This window comes from Grammomys surdaster, unplaced genomic scaffold (assembly GCF_004785775.1).
Source record: "Grammomys surdaster isolate TR1022 unplaced genomic scaffold, NIH_TR_1.0 125630, whole genome shotgun sequence".
Taxonomy (NCBI): domain Eukaryota; kingdom Metazoa; phylum Chordata; class Mammalia; order Rodentia; family Muridae; genus Grammomys; species Grammomys surdaster.
The window spans coordinates 339,915-359,289 of record NW_021620469.1 but is presented as its reverse complement, the minus strand read 5'-3'; the positions used below and the strand labels follow the sequence as shown (position 1 = coordinate 359,289).

Sequence of the window (19,375 nt, the reverse complement as noted above, 5' to 3'; positions counted from 1 at the left end):
TGGTGGTGGTGGTGGTGATGGTGGTAGTGATGGTGGTGGTGGTGGTGGTGGTGGTTGTGGTGCTGGTGCTGGTGCTGGTGCTGGTGAGGATGATCTTAGCACTCAGCAGGTAGAAGCAGGAGGATCAGGAGTTTAGGAACAAGGAGGTCAGCTACCTAGTAAGTTTCAGGCCAGCCTAAGCAGTGTCTATCTTAAAAAACTAAGAAAATGTCTGGTGAGATGGCACAGTGAATAAAGGCAGTGGCTGAGTCCCACTCGGGGACCCACAAGATGGAGAAAACTGGCCTATGCAAGTTGTCATACGACCTCCACACATGTGCCATGGCACCATGAGCCCACCACATACACACACACACACACACAGACACAGATACACCCATGTGCACATACATATACATGCATAGACACATACAAAAACACACATGCACACACATACACATATGCGCATGCACACATATACATACACACACATGCACATAGACATGCATACACACATACACACACATGCACACAGGCACAAACATACACACATTCATATATATACACATATACACATGCATACACACATACACACATGCACATCAACCAATATAATAAAAAAGAAATTAAACAGCCCAAAAGAAAATCACCTACGTTCCTATCATCCACTGTGACTCCATAAGCATTTTAAGCACTTTGGAAATTTTTCTTCAGTCCATTGTTTTAAAATGAACAAACTGAAGATGACCAATCCTATCCCCCAGGCCAGCAAAGCCATGGGTGCTCTGGTGGCATGTTTCTTTGCACAGATGTTTAGTTCTTTGAAAACTGTTTTTTAAGTGTTCAGTAATAATATAGTTGCTATGGGACATGGGACAAACTAAAAGGATATAAGTATCACTGTTCCACCTGTGTATAAATTTTTTATGACGACACTGCATCTCTAGATTCTCCTTAGGAGACATGCTTGCTTCAGTGAATGATGAATTCCTGACAGGTGTCCATGATGACGGAGAGGCTGGAAGTAATAACCCGATGTTATGAAGAATTTACCAATAAACTCACTAGTGATATAAAGTTACACAGACAGAATTTAGCTAAAGGAGGGCCGTCTCCAATACGCCTGGTAGATAAGTAGTTCGATAGCCAGGCTTGCCGGGAGCTGTGGGGACATAAAAAAAGTAGAGTTGGCTTCTGATGTAACTAAGCTTAGGCTTACCAAAGAGATGTTTCTGTTAAGCTTTGTCACCAAGGTGTCGTCAATTAGCACCTATTCCCCATATCAGCAAGAGCATCAGTCTGCCAGCCAGACAGGATGACCCTGGCTAATGACCTTAAAAGAACAGCATGGATCCAATTCAAACTGGGACAATAGTCTTGCTGTGTAAATCTCCCATTTGTCCAAAATATCCAGTCTGTCTCTTTAAATATGTTTAATTACTCAAAGTATAACTTGGAGCTGGGCCCTAACAGAGATTTACAGATGACAGCATATGTAGAATGTTATAGCTCAAAATCTATCAAAGCTGTAAAAGATTTCTGTTCAGGACCAGTTTCTCTTTGGGCATTTGCCAGACCAGAGCTGCGGTGTAATAAAAAGCTTCCTCCTCACTATTCCCCGGGTGTGGGATTGAAAGGAGCCTGAGTTTGTCATACCAGCTGGAGCGTAGAGGTTATCATGTTCAGTCACAGTTAATGATGGATGTACCTTAAGATTGTGACACTTGCTCTCCTGCAGTCTGCAGCACCTTCCATGGGGAACACGGACTTCTGGAAAATTCTCCGCTATTTAAGTTTCCTATACCCTTCAGAAGGGTTACGGAACATTCTCCTCATATCTGATGGGCACCTCCAGAGTGAGAGTCTGACATTGCAGCTTGTGAAAAGAAATATCCAGCACACCAGAGTGTTCACCTGTGCTGTTGGGTAAGTTTCAGAGAACTGGTCACCATAGTGACAAAAGACAGATGGTAGACAATTCTTTAGTTTGTCTGTCTGGGAACTTTGCAAGCTTGGGAGCTGGTATGAATACACAAAATCTGTCTGTTGCAGAGGAGCTGAGCTTTTGGCTTGGGACCATGCTGCCAGGACTCACAACCACAGGGAACTTGGGGAGGCTGTTTCATTTGTAAATCTGGGCTTCCTGGGACTATTATTTAGCACAACAGTTCAGATGACTACCTTGTCCTGAGTAGCCTGGCACAGCTCCCCGGGGCTGATTTGCACATGTGCATGGCTGACAATGCCTGCCCTTGGGACTGCACCTGCCTCACACCTGCCTCACACCTGCCTCACACCTGCCTCCTCCCTCTCCTGTGCTACCAGTTTTCTGCATTAGCATCAAAGCCCTGAGGTCACAGTCTTTCCTCAAGTTGTTAGAGTTACTCCTCCTGTTTGTAGTTGGCATCTGTGTGAGGAAAAAGCAGGGAGGGTCTCCTGCTGCTCTCCTAGAGCCTTCACCTGGTGCCTGGCCCTGAAGCCCAGAGATTCTTCCTGCACAGCCCCCCAGACACCGGGTGTCCCTGTACTGAGACAGGACATGAGGCAGATTAGTGACGGGTTATGTAGACTGCTGTGCTGTCCTCACAAGTGAGCCCTGACTACAAGCTCCGGGTTTCTGGGGTCCATCCTGCCTCTTCATAGCCTCTGAACGCACTCTGTGCCTACTGATGATAAAAGTGGAACTGACTGCTCCCACAACTCTCCACACCTTGGTTTCTTTTTTCCCCTTTGTATTGGTTTCGGTTTGTTTTAAGACAAGGTCTACCTCAGTAGCCCAGACTAGCCAGGAATGCAGACCAGACTGGCCTGGATCTTGTGATCTTCTTGCCTCTGGATTACAGGCATGTGCCACCGTGCCCAGCTAGACTGATGTTTTATTTGTGACGGGGTCTCTGATCTTCCTGCCTTTACCTCCCAAGTGTGGAATTACAGATGTGTACTGGCACACCTGGCTTACTCAGTGCTGGGTGTGAACCTAGTGCCTTGTGCTTGCTAGGCAAACACATTGCAAAGTGAACTACATCCTAGCTCTTTAGGCAACTATCTTTATCAAGTATTATTCTGCTGTCTTTGAAGTTTTTTGTTTTGTTCACTGTTTGGTTTGTTTATGAAAGGTTTCTGTGTGGCCCAGGCTGGCCTTAAGTGTAACCAAGGACACCCTTACACTCCGGGTCTCCTGGCTGCAGCTCACAGCTGTGCCATCAAGTCCGGTACCTTTTGCAATTGCTGTTGTTGTTATTATTTGTTTTTATGTGTGGACGTATTCGATTTTATTTATTTATTTATTTATTTATTTATTTATTTATTTATTTTACTTTATTTCTTTTTCAAGACAGAGTTTCTCTGTATATCCCTGGCTGTCCTGGGACTCACTTTATAGACCAGGCTGGCCTTGAATTTAGAGATCTGCCTGCCTCTGTCTCCCAAGAGCTGGGATTAAAAGAGTAAGCCACCAACTCCCTGGCTTTATTTATTTATTGTTTAATATTTCTTCTATAAAGGTCTCTGCAAGCACCCTGACCAGAAAGAGTGTCATTTGTGTGAGGCAAGAAAGAAGTCTGCTTCAACACAACTCAGTAGCCTGTGTTGGTATGAGACACCAGAGTCTGAACCAGGAAGTTTATTTTAGGCATATTTAAGCACAATACATTTTGGGGGAAAAGGGTTTCTTGGTGTAACACAATCCTGTGTGTGCAATAAAGTTTAAGGCGTAATTCCATAAAAGCTCTTACATGTTATCTTAAGGGCTTGGGGAGCCGGTGTAGTCATCATCATACAGATAGCACAGAGGCCACCAGACTATTAACTATCTCCATCCACAGCCTTCTGGGTAGAAAACGGGCTGTACATCGCTTCCTTTGAAGAGACACCCTGCATGTTTAACAGTCCTGGATCTCCTAATGCTTATCTGCACAAGGACTCTGTGCCCTCGACATTTTGCCAATGCTATATTGACTCAAGAGCCCCACTTGCCTTGGGTGTGCTCAACCATGAGCTACACCCTAGCACATTTAATCTGTCTACCCTCAGAACAGAAAAGCAAATTCTTCACTCATCTTTCTTGACATTGCAACTATGTCTAGAATGTCTTGAAATTTACTGGGTGTCCTGGCATAAACTTATAATCTCAGCTCCTGACAGGCTGAAGTAAGAAACTAAAAGTTCTTGGGGCAGTGGTGGTGCACACCTTTAATCCCAGCACGTGGGAGGCAGAGGCAGGTGGATTTCTGAGTTCAAGTCCAGCCTGGTCTACAGAGTGAGTTCCAGGACAGCCAGGGCTACACAGAAAAATCCTGTCTCAAAAAAAAAAAGAAAGAAAAGAAAAAAAAGAAAAGAAGGAAGGAAGGAAGGAAGGAAGGAAGGAAGGAAGGAAGGAAGGAAGGAAGGAAGGAAGAGAAAGGTCAAAGCCAGTACAGGCTACTGAGTAAGACCTGTCTAAAATCTAATGCAGCTGAGCCTGTCATAATGTTACATACCTAAAGAGGTGGAAAGATTGCTGCAAGTTCAGGAATAGCCTGGGTTACAGAGTGAGATTCTAAAAAAGGGAAAAAAAGGAAGGAAGAAGAGAGAAAAGGAGGCAGAGGCAGGAGGATCTCAATGAGTTCAAGGCCAACCTGGTCTATAGAGTGTGTTCCAGGACAGCCAGAGCTGTTATACAGAGAAACCCTGTCTGGAAAAAAAATGTTTTTAATTAAAATGTGTGAAATGTGCTCAGTTCTACAGCAAATCGTCACATCTTAAGGACCTTATCTCAGTGTGGCGCTGGAGTGTTTGAATATTTTAACTCAAAATCTAAGCACAGTTGGAAAAAACAGGTATGTGGGTTTCTTTTTTAAACATCTTATCTGTACTCCTATGTTTGCATGTGGAAATCCTATCTCCTTACAAGCCGGGTAGTAACTTCTGTCTTTTGTGAATAGACAAGACCTACAAGGAAGCCAAAGCTTTTGGAACATTTTCTTTAATAATAAGAAAGGCCAAGCCAGACCTGGTAGAGCGGCAGTGCTTGCCTTTATTCTCGGCACCTCTTGCCCCTCTGCCCCACAGCACCAGGATTGCAGATGTAACCACACCCTGTGCTAGTTCTTCATTGAGATCAAATGCACACAGATTTACAAATCCAAAGTTGTCTAACCACCACTTCCAGCCATTTCCAGAACTTTGTCACATCCACAACAGAAAGTCTCTAATAATATAATATAAATTAAATATAATAATACCTCTGTATTGTCTCCTGCCTTCAGTGCTGGACAATCTATTCTATTTTAAGTCTTTATGAATTTGCCTTTTCCAGATACTTCTAGATACAAAGGCATAAAACATTTGTTCTTTTGTGTCTGGCTTACTTAACTTAGCATAATGTCCACAAGACTTATCAGTGTGTTGTATTTTTGACAGAATTTCTTTTCATTTTAAGGCCAAATATTTTATTATTTTTTAATTGGGTTTTGAAAAAAGGAATCTCATGTAAGCCAGGCTGAGCTGAGGATAGGCTTGAACTCCTGACCCTACTGCCCGAATTAATACAAATGTTGAGATTACAGGTGTATGCCACAATGCCCATCTTAGGGGTGAATAATAGTATATCAGATATTCATTCATGATTATCCTATCATAAACAGAGATGATGAAGAGAGAGATAGAGAGACAGGGAGAGGTGCACACACACACACCTCCTTGCATTTGTTAACCTGTCAGTGAACGTGGCCTTTCCCACCACACACAGCTATGATGGTACTTGCGTGAAGGCCAGCTCACAGGATCTGTGGAGCCTTTCCAGTTGTTCAACTCTGGGTTTGTACTCAGACGTGCAATTCTTATTTCCACAGCAGCTGCACATTTCCCACTCCTGGTGGCAATGATCCAGAGCTGCCCAGCTTGTGTGGCAAGTGCTTCCACTGCTGAGCCATCTCCACAAGCTAAAATAGAAAAACTTAAATATATTTATTTAAGCTGGTGGCACCTTTAATTCCAGCACTTGAGAGGCAGAGGCAAGTGGATCACTATAAGTTTGAGACCTGCCTGGTCTACATAGCAAGTTACAAGCCAGCCAGGACTATATATTAAGACCTTGTCTCAAAATAAAACATTCCCCCCCTTTGGAAAAATGCCCCATGACAGAAGGGGAAAAAAGCTACAAAATCCTCAAAGACACAATGTAAGCTTCTAAGTGTTAAGTAACTATTTCTGTGGTTTGTTGACTTAATGGTACTAGAGGTTGAAACCACACAACCGTTTATGCAAGGCAAGCACTCAAGTGACCTACCAACTACATGTATCCCTGGCTGGCTTTTTGTTTGTTTTTAGATGTTAACATTAAAGGAGAAATATTTTCTCTTGTATTACAGATAGAAGCCCAAATGACCAGGATACGTTCCCCAAGTTGCCACTCTGTCTCTGTCAAATGGCAGCAGTTTAGCAGAGATGTCCCCAAGCCCCTGCAGGCCCCAGCGTGGGTGCCCTCCCTGTTTCACAATGATCGACTCCTGGTCTACGGATTCATTCCTCACTGTACACAAGTAAGAAGATGCAGAGTTCCTCACACTATGGGAAAGACGATGGATTTCGCCATTGCTCTTCCTCTCACCCCTACCCCTTTCCCTCTTCTTGGTATTGCAGTTCCCCTCTGGGTACCTGGCTGGGGAAGTTCTTGATTTCTCTTGGAGGGGAGGGTGTTGCCAGAAGGGCTGCCGTTCCACTAATACGAACTGGGAACAGAAATACTAACAGAGCACGCATGTTTCTCCTATTTCAGGCAACTCTGAGTGCACTCATCCAAGAGAAAGAATTTTGCACAATGGTGTCAACTACAGAGCTTCAGAAGACAACTGGGACTGTAAGATTCAAATCTTAAACTGCTGGGCTCTGGGCAGAATTCAGTGGGAAAGCGCTAGCTAAACAGATGGAGGGCTCTTCCGTTTCCAGGCACCCACAAGCTTAAGCTATGGACAGAAAGTTATAGTTGTCAGTTTTCACATATAAGTTCCATGTACTTCCTATGTCGTTCTGTGCTGATATGTCAGCATACATATGGAGAGTGGTCACGAGGTTATCTGTGCAACTGGGATAGGGATATGTCCTTTTAATGGGTCTTCATCTGTGAGTCTTGGATCTGTCTATGGGTAAAACTAGCTTGCAAGTAAACATGTTTACTTGTAATTGTGTGTACATACTTACAACCTCAGCACTTGAGAGGTAGAGGCATTAGGATTGGTCATCCTTGGCTACAAAGCATGTTTGAGGCCCGCCTAGGCTACATGGACCTTTTCTCAAAAACAAAATGTGATTGTTTTGTGTCTATTTGAGATACTAACTCAAGATGGCCTTGAACTTGAAGCATTCCTCCTGCCTCAGCCTCTTGTATACTGATACTACACTCATTCTGACACTGTCTAACAAAAGCTGTTACAGACCCCCTGGGTAAGGGCAGAGTGCCATAAAACTCTCCAGTTCAGATGCCAGTTGCAAATGTTCTTCGTGTTACCTATTTGTCCAGTTTGTCAAAATTGGAAAGGAGTTGAAGACCCCCTAAACCCTTCCTCAGAACTCAGGAAAACAGTTCATTTACTGTTATTGATTCTTATTACAGTGAAGGTCTAGATTACAATTCAAAGATTTTTTTTTCTAACAGTATTTTAAATTAATTTTTATTCTTTTGAGAGTTTCATATGTGAGTACTGTATTTACATAATTTCTATTCCTCCGTCCCCTCTCCAACTCCTCTTGTGTCACTTGACACTCTCCCTCTCAAGTTCATGACCTCTTCTGTAATAATTCTCTCTCTCCCCTCTTCGCACATGCATGCGCATGCACACACACATACATACAAAGACTATTGAGTCCGTTTAGTGTCGCTCTTGGTGCACATGCTTAAGGCTGACCACAAGGAACTGAATAGTCTGTGAGAAGGCTCATCCCTAGACCAGACTGATTGTCTCTTTCTCAGCAGCCATTGATTACCTGTATAGGCTTTCATCTGAGTGTGGTGGTGGTGTTGTGTAGGTCTTGTTTAGACAGCCATATTGTTGAGATCTCACGGGTGCAGCTTCCCTGTTATTTCTAAAAGAAGCTAACAGCAGGCATCCTACAGTCTTTCCACTCCCTCTCCCATGGCGCTCCCTGATCCTTAGGTGTAGAAGTTCTGTTGTAGCTTGAACTGGTTAGTCTTGGCCAACTAGACACAAACCAGAGTCACCTGTGGAAGGGCCTCTCAACTGAAGGCTTGCCTCCATCAGACTGGCCTGTGGAAATGTGTGGGTCATTTGCTTGATTAATTGTTGGGGTGAGAGGGTACATTTTCACTGTGGGAACTGGGTCCAAGATGTAGAAAGGTAGCCAATTAGCAAGCCAGGAGAAACAAGCCAGTCAGCATCATTCCTCCCTGCTTCAGTTCCTGCCTCCAGGTTTCTGTCTTGGCTTCCCTTGGTCACCAGGGAACCAGAAAGCCAAATAAATCCTTTCCTTGCCAAGTTTCTTTTGATCAGTGTTTTATACCAACAATGGAAAAGCAAACTAGGACATAGATGTGTCAATTGGGTACCATGCAGACAAAGATGTGCCAGTTGGGTACCATGCAGATGAAGATGTGCCAACCGGGCACAGCCACTTATTCTTAGGAATTGGCCAGTTATAGATCTCTGTCTGCTGCAAAAAGAAGCTTCTATGATGAAGGGTGGGAGCTATACGTATCTGTGGGTATAAAGCTGAGTATTTAAAATACAGTTAGAAATTATATTAGTGTAGGGAATGGCGGTAAGTGACTCTCTTCAATTTCCTTCTTCGGGTAGAAGTTTTTTTTTTTTTTTAAATTTATTTATTTATTATATGTAAGTACACTGTAGCTGTCTTTAGACACCCATATGAGGGCACAAGATCTCATTGTAGATGGTTGTGAGGCACCATGTGGTTGCTGGGATTTGAACTCATGACCTCTAGAAGAGCAGTCAGTGCTCTTAACCGCTGAGCCATCTCACCAGCCCAGAAGTTTTTATTGTAGAGGACTTTCACCTCCTTGGTTAGGTTAAATCCTACATTTTTCTTTTTTGATGCAATTACGAATGGGTGTGTTTCTTATGCACTCCCTCATCTTGCTTGTTACTAGTATGTAGAAAGGCTACTAGTTTTTGTCAATGGATTTTGTATCCTCCCACTTTTCTGAAGTGACCAGAAGCCTCCGCTCTGGAGACTTGCTCACATAATATCAGAAGGTGCCATGCAAGCTGCCAAGGGAGAGAAGCCATATTCCACCCAGCTGTAAGGCATATGAGTTTAGAGCTCTTCCTTGGCTTTACTTTCACAGAATAGTGGAAGAGCATATACTTAGCCTGTGGAAAACTGTGGGTTCAATCCTAAATAACAACAAAGTTACTCTTCTGGGCACAGGCAGAGAGCCAGAGCCTGCTTTCTCAGGAGGACCAGCAGGCCTCGCTAAGTAGCTGAAGACCTTGACCTCCTGCATCTAGCTCTTAAGTGCTGGGGTTACAGGGGTGTGCCATTATGCCCAGCTGCTTTTGATTTTTTTTAACTTTTTTTTAATTGAGGATTTTGTATATGGAGGTTGTTTTTATCAAATCCATCCCCACTCCCTCCAACCCTTTGCACACCATGTACCACCACTCTCCCTCCTGAGGTCACGTGCTCTTATTTAACCCATGAGTCCATTTGGTGCTGTCTGCATGTGCATCAGTATACAGTCATCAACTGGAGCATGAGCAGTCCACGGGCAGCATCCTTGAAGAAGCCTGACTCTTCCTCCTTCGGCCGTCACTTGCCAGCAGCTCCCCAGCTGGGGCAGGCGTGCCTGAGCTGGTCCCTCACCCATGCTGGCATTTTGGCTGGCTTGACCTTGTGGGTCTTGTGTATGCAGTCAGAGCTGGCCCTGTATGCTCGCGTGCCACGCCCCTGTCCTGTTCCCAGAGCACTGATTCACACCAGCCCTACACTTCCTCTGGCTGCTACAATCTTTCTGTCTTCTCTTCTGGGATGATCCCTGTGGATCTGTGTTTTTAATCTTTGTATTTTTATTACATTTATTTAGTGTGTGTGTGTGTGTCACCGTACTAGTGTAGAGATCAGAGGACAACTTGTGAGAATCATTACCTTCCTTCCACCATGTGAGTCCCAGGGATTGAACTCAGGTCCTCAGCTCTGGCTACAAGAGCTAACTGTAGCTCTTTCTGTGGAGAACCTCACATCCATGCACTCTACTGTCCCTCCTCTTGAAGTTTGGCTTTCTTTTATTTTGTCTTGTTCTATTTTTTCCAGAATCTCATGTATCCAAGGCTAGCCTAGAACTTGGTTTATAGCTGAAGTTGGCCCTGAATTTCTGATCCTCCTCCCTCTTGTCACCTAAATGATGGAATTACAGGCATGCATGTCCACACCTGGAAATGGTGGTGCACATCTTAAATTACATGCTTATTACTTCTATCATATGTGTTTGCGTGTAGGCACAAATGTCACAGTGCATTTGTGGAGGTCAGAGAGGACATGAAGGTTCTGTCCTTCTACCATGTGGGTTCTGGAGTCAAACTCAGGCTGGAGTTGGCAGGCTTGGGGGCAATGACCACACACGGAGTCATCTTGTCAGCTTGAAGTGCTATTACTAATGATGAAATTGTGAAACTTAGAATTATTGAGATCAGACATTGACATTCAAGTCGGTATTACTGATACAGTGTAAGACAATCTCCTCAAGCTTGCTGTAGTGGCTCACACCTGTAATCCCAGCACACTGAAGGCAGAGGCAGCAGAGTCATTTTGTTCAAGCAGCCTAGGTAGGGTAGGGAGCTGAGGACATGGCTCAGTGGGTAAAGGTGCTTATTTTACCATGCAAACCTAACAACCTCAGTCTGGATCCCTAGGACACACATAAAAACAGTAAACAGGATATTATGTGTGTCTGTAATCCCAGCAGAGTCCTGAAGGAGGGAGGTAGAAGGCAGGACACTTTCCAGAAGCCTGCTGGCCAGCTAGTCTGGCTAACACAGCAGGAAAGAACCTCAGTCTTTTTTTTTTTTTTTTTTTTGAGACAGGGTTTCTCTGTGTAGCCCTGGCTGTCCTGGAACTCACTCTGTAGACCAGGCTGGCCTCGAACTCAGAAATTCACCTGCCTCTGCCTCCCAAGTGCTGGGATTACAGGCATGCACCACCACCGCCCGGCCTGAACCTCAGTCTTAAATATGGTCAAAGACTAACACGAGCTGTGCTCTGACCTCTACACATACACTTTTGGCATATCTGTGCCACACACAAGAGCAAACACAGACATGCACTCACATGTGTCTCACATATATGTAAAGTCAATTTATTTCCCCCTTGCTACTTAAACACAGATGATTCACAAACTGGCAGCCCGGGCGCTAATCAGGGATTATGAAGACGGCATTCTCCACGACAATGAAACCAACCATGAGGTCTGTTCTCCTGATAAAAGCCAACATGCATTGTTCTATGTCACTCCTAAGTTGATTTATTCATAGGACTATAAAGTAGGAATAATAGGATAAAGAAGAATGTGATGTCAGGGCATCTGTCAGCATCTGCAATGCCAGGTCTGGAGTACGGGTGCTCAGTGGCTGTTTGCTGAGTTCCTTGGTGAAAAAAGCAATGATAGTGACGGTCTGCGACTTCTGTGATCTTCCCCCATTAGAATAACCTGGAGGAGGGCTCAGGGGATGCTCCTGGAGTGCCAGGAATAGCCATCACCTCTCACCTCCTGAGCTGTACCTCAGCAGCTCAGGGACAGGATGGTGGTGACATGCCTCGGACACTAGGCAGAGTCATATTCACCTTGTTCCCTCTTCGATGGACAGAGGAGGGTCCTGGCAGAGGGGCCATCTTGGCCAGCTACTGTGACAGTCAGGCCGTGTTCTTCAATGAGGTTTGAGCATTGTTGTTCAATGCCATGCCTAGAAAGGATGCCACAGTAACCATGTAGGGCTCAATGGCTGTCACAACAGGTAGCATATAGCCCTGTGCTTTCCATGTGTGTGGGCACTTAGTGCATCTGATTAGCTGTACCTTAAATAATCCTAAACAATTAAAAATACCTGTACAGTTCTTCAACTTTACAGTGGGAGCCACAGACGTAGAGAGAGACTCACAGCATGTAAGAGCTCTCTGGATGCTGCTGTATATAACCATAACCATATACAGCAGTTTCCAGATATATATATATATTTCCATATATGCTATATAACTAAATTGCTTCTATGATTCAGCTAAATGACTCATCTCAAGTCACAAGAAACACATGTGACCTACCTATGATACTTAGACAGGACTCCTGACTCAGTGTTTAATTTGAAATACTAATTATGAAGGTATTTACTTAAGGCAGGAAAGACAGCCAAGTTGGTAGAGAGCTTGCGTAGCATGCACAAGGCTCTGAATTCAGTATCCAGGTATAATGGTACACATGTATGATCCCAGCACTTGGAAAGTTAGAGGCAGAAAGAGCAGGGATTCAAGGTCAGCAGCAGACACATAGCTGAGTTCCAGGCCAGCCTAAGATACATGAGATGCTTTCTCAAGAGAAATGGATGAGCCTGGAGTGGTTCACACCTTTAATCCTAGCAACCAGGAGGCAGACACAGGTGTATATCTGTGAGTTCAAGGCCAACCTGGTCTACATAGCAAGTACTGGGGTTACATAGTAAGACTATGTCAAAAAATAATATGTTTTGAAAAAGAAGAAAGTAAATGAATACATTACATGACTTATTTGTCACAGCAGAACACTTTGGATTATTTTGTAGCCTTTAAGCTCATTGCATATAAACAAACTAACACAGTTTCATTCTATCCTAGATGAAGAAAAACATCATGAAATCTCTGATTATCGAACTCAGTAAAGAAAATTCTCTTATTACACAATTTACAAGCTTTGTGGCAGTTGAGAAAAGGGTATGTATTATTATTAATTTAAGATTCAACTTTTATTTTGGTCACTTCTGGGCTGGAGATATGGCTCATCCAGGACCCAGATTCAGTTCCCAGCACCCACAGATGGTTAATAGCAACTCTACCTCTGGAGAATCTGGCGTCCTCTTCTGGCCTCTGTAGATACCCACACATAAATAAAAATACCTTTTTTTTTTTTTCCTTTCTGAAATAGTCTAGACAAGGCTGGCCTAAAACTCACAGAGATCCATTTACACATATCTCTGCTTCCTGAGTGCTATGGGCAAAGACAAGTGAATCTCTGTGAGTTTCAGACCATCCAGGGATACAGTGACACCCTGTCTCAAAACAAACAAAAACAAGTAAATAAATAAGAAGAAAATTTAAAGCCAGTAAGCATGTATCTGGGTGTGGAGGCATACCTACAATCCTAGCACTCGAGAGGCAGAGGCAAGAGGAGGTTGAGTGAGTTCAGCCCAGGCTACACAGGGAAATTATGTGTCAGAACAGCAGCAGCCGGTTATGATGGTGCATACCTATAATCTAGCACTTTGGAGGCTGAGACAGGAGGATTGCCATGAGTTGGAGGGCAGCCTGATCTACATTATGAGTTCTAGGCCATCTAGGGCTATAAAGGGAGACTGTGTACAAAGAAACAAAACCCAGGTCACTCTTGCCCTGGTTAGTAGTAAGGTGACCAATGCAAGGCTATGAGGGGGAAAGCGGTTAGAAGCCGGGGGACAGGAGCCAGGACCCCTCGTCTGTGTGTGCTAGCACTTGCCAGAATTCCTTTAAATGAATCGCGTGTTGTTCTAGTTAGGTTTCTATTGCTGTGGTAAAACACACTGACCCAAATCTATCTGGGGAACAAAGGGTTTCCTTCACCTTAAAGATCAGAGCCTTTCACTGGAAGAAATCAAGGCAGGAACCTAGAGGTAAACAGAAGCCACAGAGACTTGCTCCTCCTGACTTGCTCAGGACTACCTGACAGAGATAGTACCTACCACCCGTAGTCAAGTCAGTCATTAAGAAGATATCCCAGAGGGTTGCCTACAGTCCAGTCTGATGGAGACATTTTCTCAATTGAGGGTCCTTCCCAGATAGCTCTACCTGTGTCTAACCGGCACAAATGTGTCAGTATTTTCAGTGTTTTGATTAATAACTATCTGTATGTATATTTTAAGATATAAAAGCAAGGTGGTGGTGTCACATACCCTAATTCCAGGAGAGGCAGAAGCGGATTAATCTATAAGATGAAGGCTAGCCTGGTCTACAGAGTGACTTTCAGGAAAGTAAGAGCTGCATATAAAAACCCATCTTTTAAAAGAAAAGAAAAGAGGACATCTATGGTAGTTTGGGGCTAGGATGTGGCAGCTTACTACATAGCTAATCCCCAAAACAAAACCACATGCAAAAAAATATTATAATTTGATTACTTTTTAACAAATTTCTAGATTTGTTTTTCAGATTTGTCATTAGGCAAGCCTGTGGGCATTTTCTTGATTGAAAGCCAGAGACATATGATCCAAGTATACGCCCAAAAGTTCCAAACCCAATATCCACAAGGCTTTAGAATATGCTAATTATTTAATATGATAATATCTTTTTAAAAACTGTAACCCAATTGTAATCCTATGTAGGACATTAATGAGATTCCTTCAGCTAATGTCCCAAATATTTCGGAACTTGTTGCCAAAGAAGATGTAGACTTTCTACCATACGTGAGTTGGCAGGAAAAGCAACCAGAGGCCTCCATATTACAGGTAAGTACTGTCACCAAAGTCAGCCATTCATTGCTTAACAATGGAGATTTATTCTGAGAAGTATGTCAGTATAAATTTCATGGCAACAAAGTCCGAGATGGCCCCACCCCACCCTATCCTCACCCCAACTGTTAGGGGAACCACATGAAGACCAAGCTGCACATTTGCTATAAATGTGTAGATGGCCTAGATCCAGCTCCTGTATACTCCCTGGTTGATGGCCCAAGCTCTGTGAGCCCCCGTGGTCCCAGGTTAGTTGGCTGACTCTGTAGGTCTTCTTGACCCTTCTGGATTGCTCACATCTTCCCCCCCCCCCCCATAAGACTCCCCAAGCTCCACCTGATGTTTGGCTGTGGATCTCTGCTCTGCCTCCACCCACTGTTAGATGAAGCCTCTCAGGAGACAGTTATGCTAGGCTCCTGTCTGCAAGCAGAGTATCAGAAACAGTGTCGGGGTAAGAATATACTCCTAAAAGATGGTTTATAAAAGAGTCTGGGAGCTCAGTGTGACACACACACACACACACACACACACACACACACACACACACAGAGTTCAGAGTTGTCCTTAGCTGCATGACAAGTTCTAGGCCAGTTTGGGAAATATTAAAATCTGCCTCAAAGGGATAAAAAAAGAAGCCTGGCCGGGTGGTGGTGGCGCACGCCTTTAATCCCAGCACTTGGGAGGCAGAGGCAGGCGGATTTCTGAGTTCCAGGACAGCCTGGTCTACAAAGTGAGTTCCAGGACAGCCAGGACTACACAGAGAAACCCTGTCTCAAAAAACCAAAAAAAAAAAAAAAAAAAAAAAAAAAAAAAAAAAAAAAAAGAAGAAGCCTGTTGATGTAGGTCAGTGGTAAACACACTCTACACGAAACCTGAGGTTCCTACTTCAGCACAACTAATTAAGACTAGAATGACACAGGCTGCCAAAAGAGCTCGGTGGGTCAAGGCACTGCCACCAAACCTAATGGCCTGAGTTAAATCCCCAGAACCCATGTGGTGGAAGGAGAAAACCAGTTTCTTCAATTTGTCCTCAGTTTCTAAACACACTAAATAAACAAATAGAATACAAAAGAATGATAGGGGCAGAGGATGTTTCAGCAGTAAGGAACTTTTGCTGCTGCTCTTGCAGAGGACCCAGGTTTGATTCCCAGCACCCACGTAGTGACTCACAGCTATGTCTAACTCCAATTCTAAGGGATCTGTCTCCACGAGCCCCAGGCACACATATAGTGTACTTACATGCTTGCAGGCCAAACATTCACACACATAAAAAATAAGTCTAAAAAATTTTTAAACAATTACAGAATAATAAATACCTAAAACAGTAACAGCCATGTATTGTCATTATACATTACAGAGCTGCAGGGCTGGAGGGATGGCTCAGTGAGTCAGCACACTGGCTGCTCTGCAGAAGACCTGAGTTTATTTCCCAGCACTGTGTGGCAGCTCACAGCTTTAACTCCAGTCCCAAGGGATACAATGTTCTCTTCTGGCCTCTGCAGGCACTACACACATGTGGTTCTCATACATGTATGCAGGCAAAACACAGATACGCATAAAATAAAGGGAAAGCTTCTTTTAAGTGGGTGAGGGCTGGAGAGATAGCTCAGTGGTTAAGAGCACTGGCTGCTCTTCTAGAAGACTGGGCTTTGATTTCTAGCACCCACATCACAGCTCACAACTGTCAGTAACTCCAGTTCCAGGGGAGCTAATATCTTCTTCTGGCCTCTGAAGTCCATGCACGCATATGGCACATACATACATGCTGGTAAAACAGCCATACACATAAGATAAAAATAAAATAAACATTTAAAAAGGCACTGAGGGACACCCTTGGCCTAAATAACACCTCTCTTGTCCATATATGTTGGAAGAGTCTCCTTGAGAATGTAAAATATTCACGTACTTATGAAGATTCTGGTGGAACACTGAGACAGCAGCCATATAGGAATTCAGCTGTAAAGTTCAAAAGAGAAGGGCTGACAAACTGTCCACGAGTACAAGAAGTTCAGTCATTAGGAAGAAAAGAATTTTTTTGAGGCAAGCTCTCCATATTCTGGCTTCAAACTTGCTATATAGCCAAAACCAACCTTGAGCTTCTGATCCCCGTGCCTCTATCTCTGAAATGTTGGGATTACAGGAGGGCACCACCATTCCTAGATCCCAGTAATTACAAAATATAACAGAGGGTTGAGTGTGATGGCATATGCCTTTAGTCCCAGCACCCGGGAGGCAGAGGCAGGCGGGGTTACAGTCCAGTCACAATTAGAAAGGACAGACATCATCATTATCATCAGCCCCATAACTCCTATGTAAAGAATCTAAAGAGTGTCACCTCCAAAGCAAACACATTTTTTGTATGACAGTCTGCTTTTAGGTTGGCAGTGTTTGCTATTTAAAGCACTCCAGACAAACAAAACATATCTGAACCGGTCTTTTTATGAGTCCCAAGTAATAACACCTAACTTCTATTGGATGTTTTATCTTCTACATTATAAAGTAGGAAAAGTCTGTAGTCAATCTGTCTTATTTACTGAGTTTTATTGAGTTTTATTCTTCCAGGAGTGTAACTTATACAAGTCCTTATCTTTAAAGTACATTTATAGAGACCTCTAAGCCTATAATAAAAAAAAAAGACCTTGAATCTGTAACCTATTCTCCTGGCCGGTCAGAGTTTGTGAATTGTCTCTGTTTGCCCCTGCACCAATTATACTGTTTGAGTTTGCTCAGCGGCAGATATGCCAAGAAGATTCCTGGCGTGATAGCCTCATCTAGCCACGTGTTTGTCCAAGGCATAAGGAGACCTCTGGCCAAATAGTAGCCAGATAAAGTTTATTTTAGGATTTTCCTAAAAAGACTCAGACATAATTCTTCTCAGGAAAAGACATAAAATGAATCATGATGCAAAAAGTCCCCAATAATGCAACACACAGAGACCAAAACCCACAAGTTAAAGACAGAAGGGCAGCGATCCACTCAGCTTTGCTGGAACTGTGACAAGCAGTGGTCCTGGCTTTGTGACTCTTGCCATTTCCAGTGGATATGACTGTGCCAAAACATATTATTATCTTATAAAATTAAGTCTTTAAAGACAGGGCCTTGCAGGCCTTAAGTTTACATCAATCCTCTTTCTTCACCCTTCAGAGTGTTTAGATTATGAGTGTGCACCATGCCTGGCTTTTAAAGTTCTCCTAATCTATAAAGAATTTCTGTGAATTAAAACCAAGACCAAACCAGGCTATGGTGTCATATGCCTTTAATCCCAGTACTCAGGAAACAGAGGTAGGTGGATCCTGTGAGTTGAAAGCCAGCCTGGTCTACAAAGTGAGTTCCAGGACAGCTTGTGCTACACAGAAAAACCATGTCTCAAAAAACAAAACTAACAAAAAAGACCACAGGTGCTATGAGCAAACTTCTTCGATGTGAATCTCAGCCCCTGCTGAACCCTGTGGCTTGGAGCTTCAGTGTGTCTTTTCTGTGCCCTGAAATGGGCACAGTATAAATTGAGTTTTCCCAACCCAGAATTCGAAAATGCTATCAAGCAGGGCAGTGGTGGTGCACACCTTTAATCCCATTATTCAGGAGGCAGAGGCAGGTGAATCTTTGTGAGTTCAAGACCAGCCTAGTCTACAAAGTAAGTTCTAGGACAGCCAGGACTATGTAGAAAGACACTGCCTTTTTTTTTCTTTTCTTTTTTTTTAAAAAAAGAAAAGGAAAATGTCCCCAAATCTGTGAAATGCTGAGCTCCTATGTAACTTCACAAATGGAAAATATCATATGACAAGTACAGTCACAATAAAGGAACACTAAAAATATTGTAGTGTTACCCTTGGGAAACATGCACAAAGACGGCTATAGAACAGAAATGAATTCCATACTCAGATTTGCATCTAAAACCAGAGCTATCTCATGGTATATTCTAAAAATTAGGGGGGGGGAATCTCAATATGAAGCATTTGGGGAAAAGTATACTCAAGTAATCCTAGGATTGCAAAGAGCAAAGGGCCTGGTCCCATTGCACTTCCCAGCACATCTGGCTGTGGCAGATGTAATCTTAGCTACCACTGGTAGCAAGGATTTCTGAAATGGACTCTGTCTGTCAAGCTAGAAGCCTCAGGACGAGTGCAGTCAACACAGCCTGTGTTTAGGGAACCATGTCCACATCTGTACAGCAGTTAAGTGTGAGACATCCCATGCACAGGAAAGTCTCTATAAGGCGGAGTGTGCACAAGAAGCAAAGACATTGTGAGAACAGTTTCTATGGTTTCCACTATTTTATAAAAAGAACATGACACAAATGTATTTGCTTATTGGCTTACTTCATGGTTTTTGCTTTATTTATTTATGAAGCTTCCTTTTTTGTAGTGGTGGGATCTGAACCCAGTACCTTGTGTATGCTAAGCAAGAGTTGTCCTGTTCCAGGAGGACAGCTAGGTGGCACAGATGGAGAGAAGGAGTGTTAAAGGACACTTGCTTTCTTATAAACATATCCATTTGCATACTTTTACTTTTGTACCATAGGCAGAGATGGGGTCTTCAAGACTAAAGCAAGATGAAGTCACTGATGGCAATGGATCACTACAGGTATACCATTAAATAGAACTATGCATGGTGAATTCTCAGAGGAAAAACTTATTTTTCCAGTTTGCCATTTATCATGATTTATTTTTATTTCTTTCTCTCTCTCTCTCTCTCTCTCTCTCTCTCTCTCTCTCTCTCTCTCT

The 19,375-nt window shown here is 43.4% G+C and overlaps 1 protein-coding gene across 1 annotated transcript in view; it reads left to right on the top strand.

The window, feature by feature from the left end:
- The window catches only part of Parp4 (poly(ADP-ribose) polymerase family member 4), a 90,911-nt gene that overhangs the window by 56,633 nt on the left and 14,903 nt on the right, over positions 1-19,375 (top strand). Inside the window, exons 24-31 of the mRNA XM_028787390.1 lie at positions 1,718-1,905; positions 4,697-4,796; positions 6,330-6,500; positions 6,737-6,817; positions 11,316-11,396; positions 12,793-12,888; positions 14,526-14,648; positions 19,173-19,235. Coding sequence (XP_028643223.1) covers positions 1,718-1,905; positions 4,697-4,796; positions 6,330-6,500; positions 6,737-6,817; positions 11,316-11,396; positions 12,793-12,888; positions 14,526-14,648; positions 19,173-19,235 — 903 coding nt within the window. The remainder of the gene's footprint in view (positions 1-1,717; positions 1,906-4,696; positions 4,797-6,329; positions 6,501-6,736; positions 6,818-11,315; positions 11,397-12,792; positions 12,889-14,525; positions 14,649-19,172; positions 19,236-19,375) is intronic.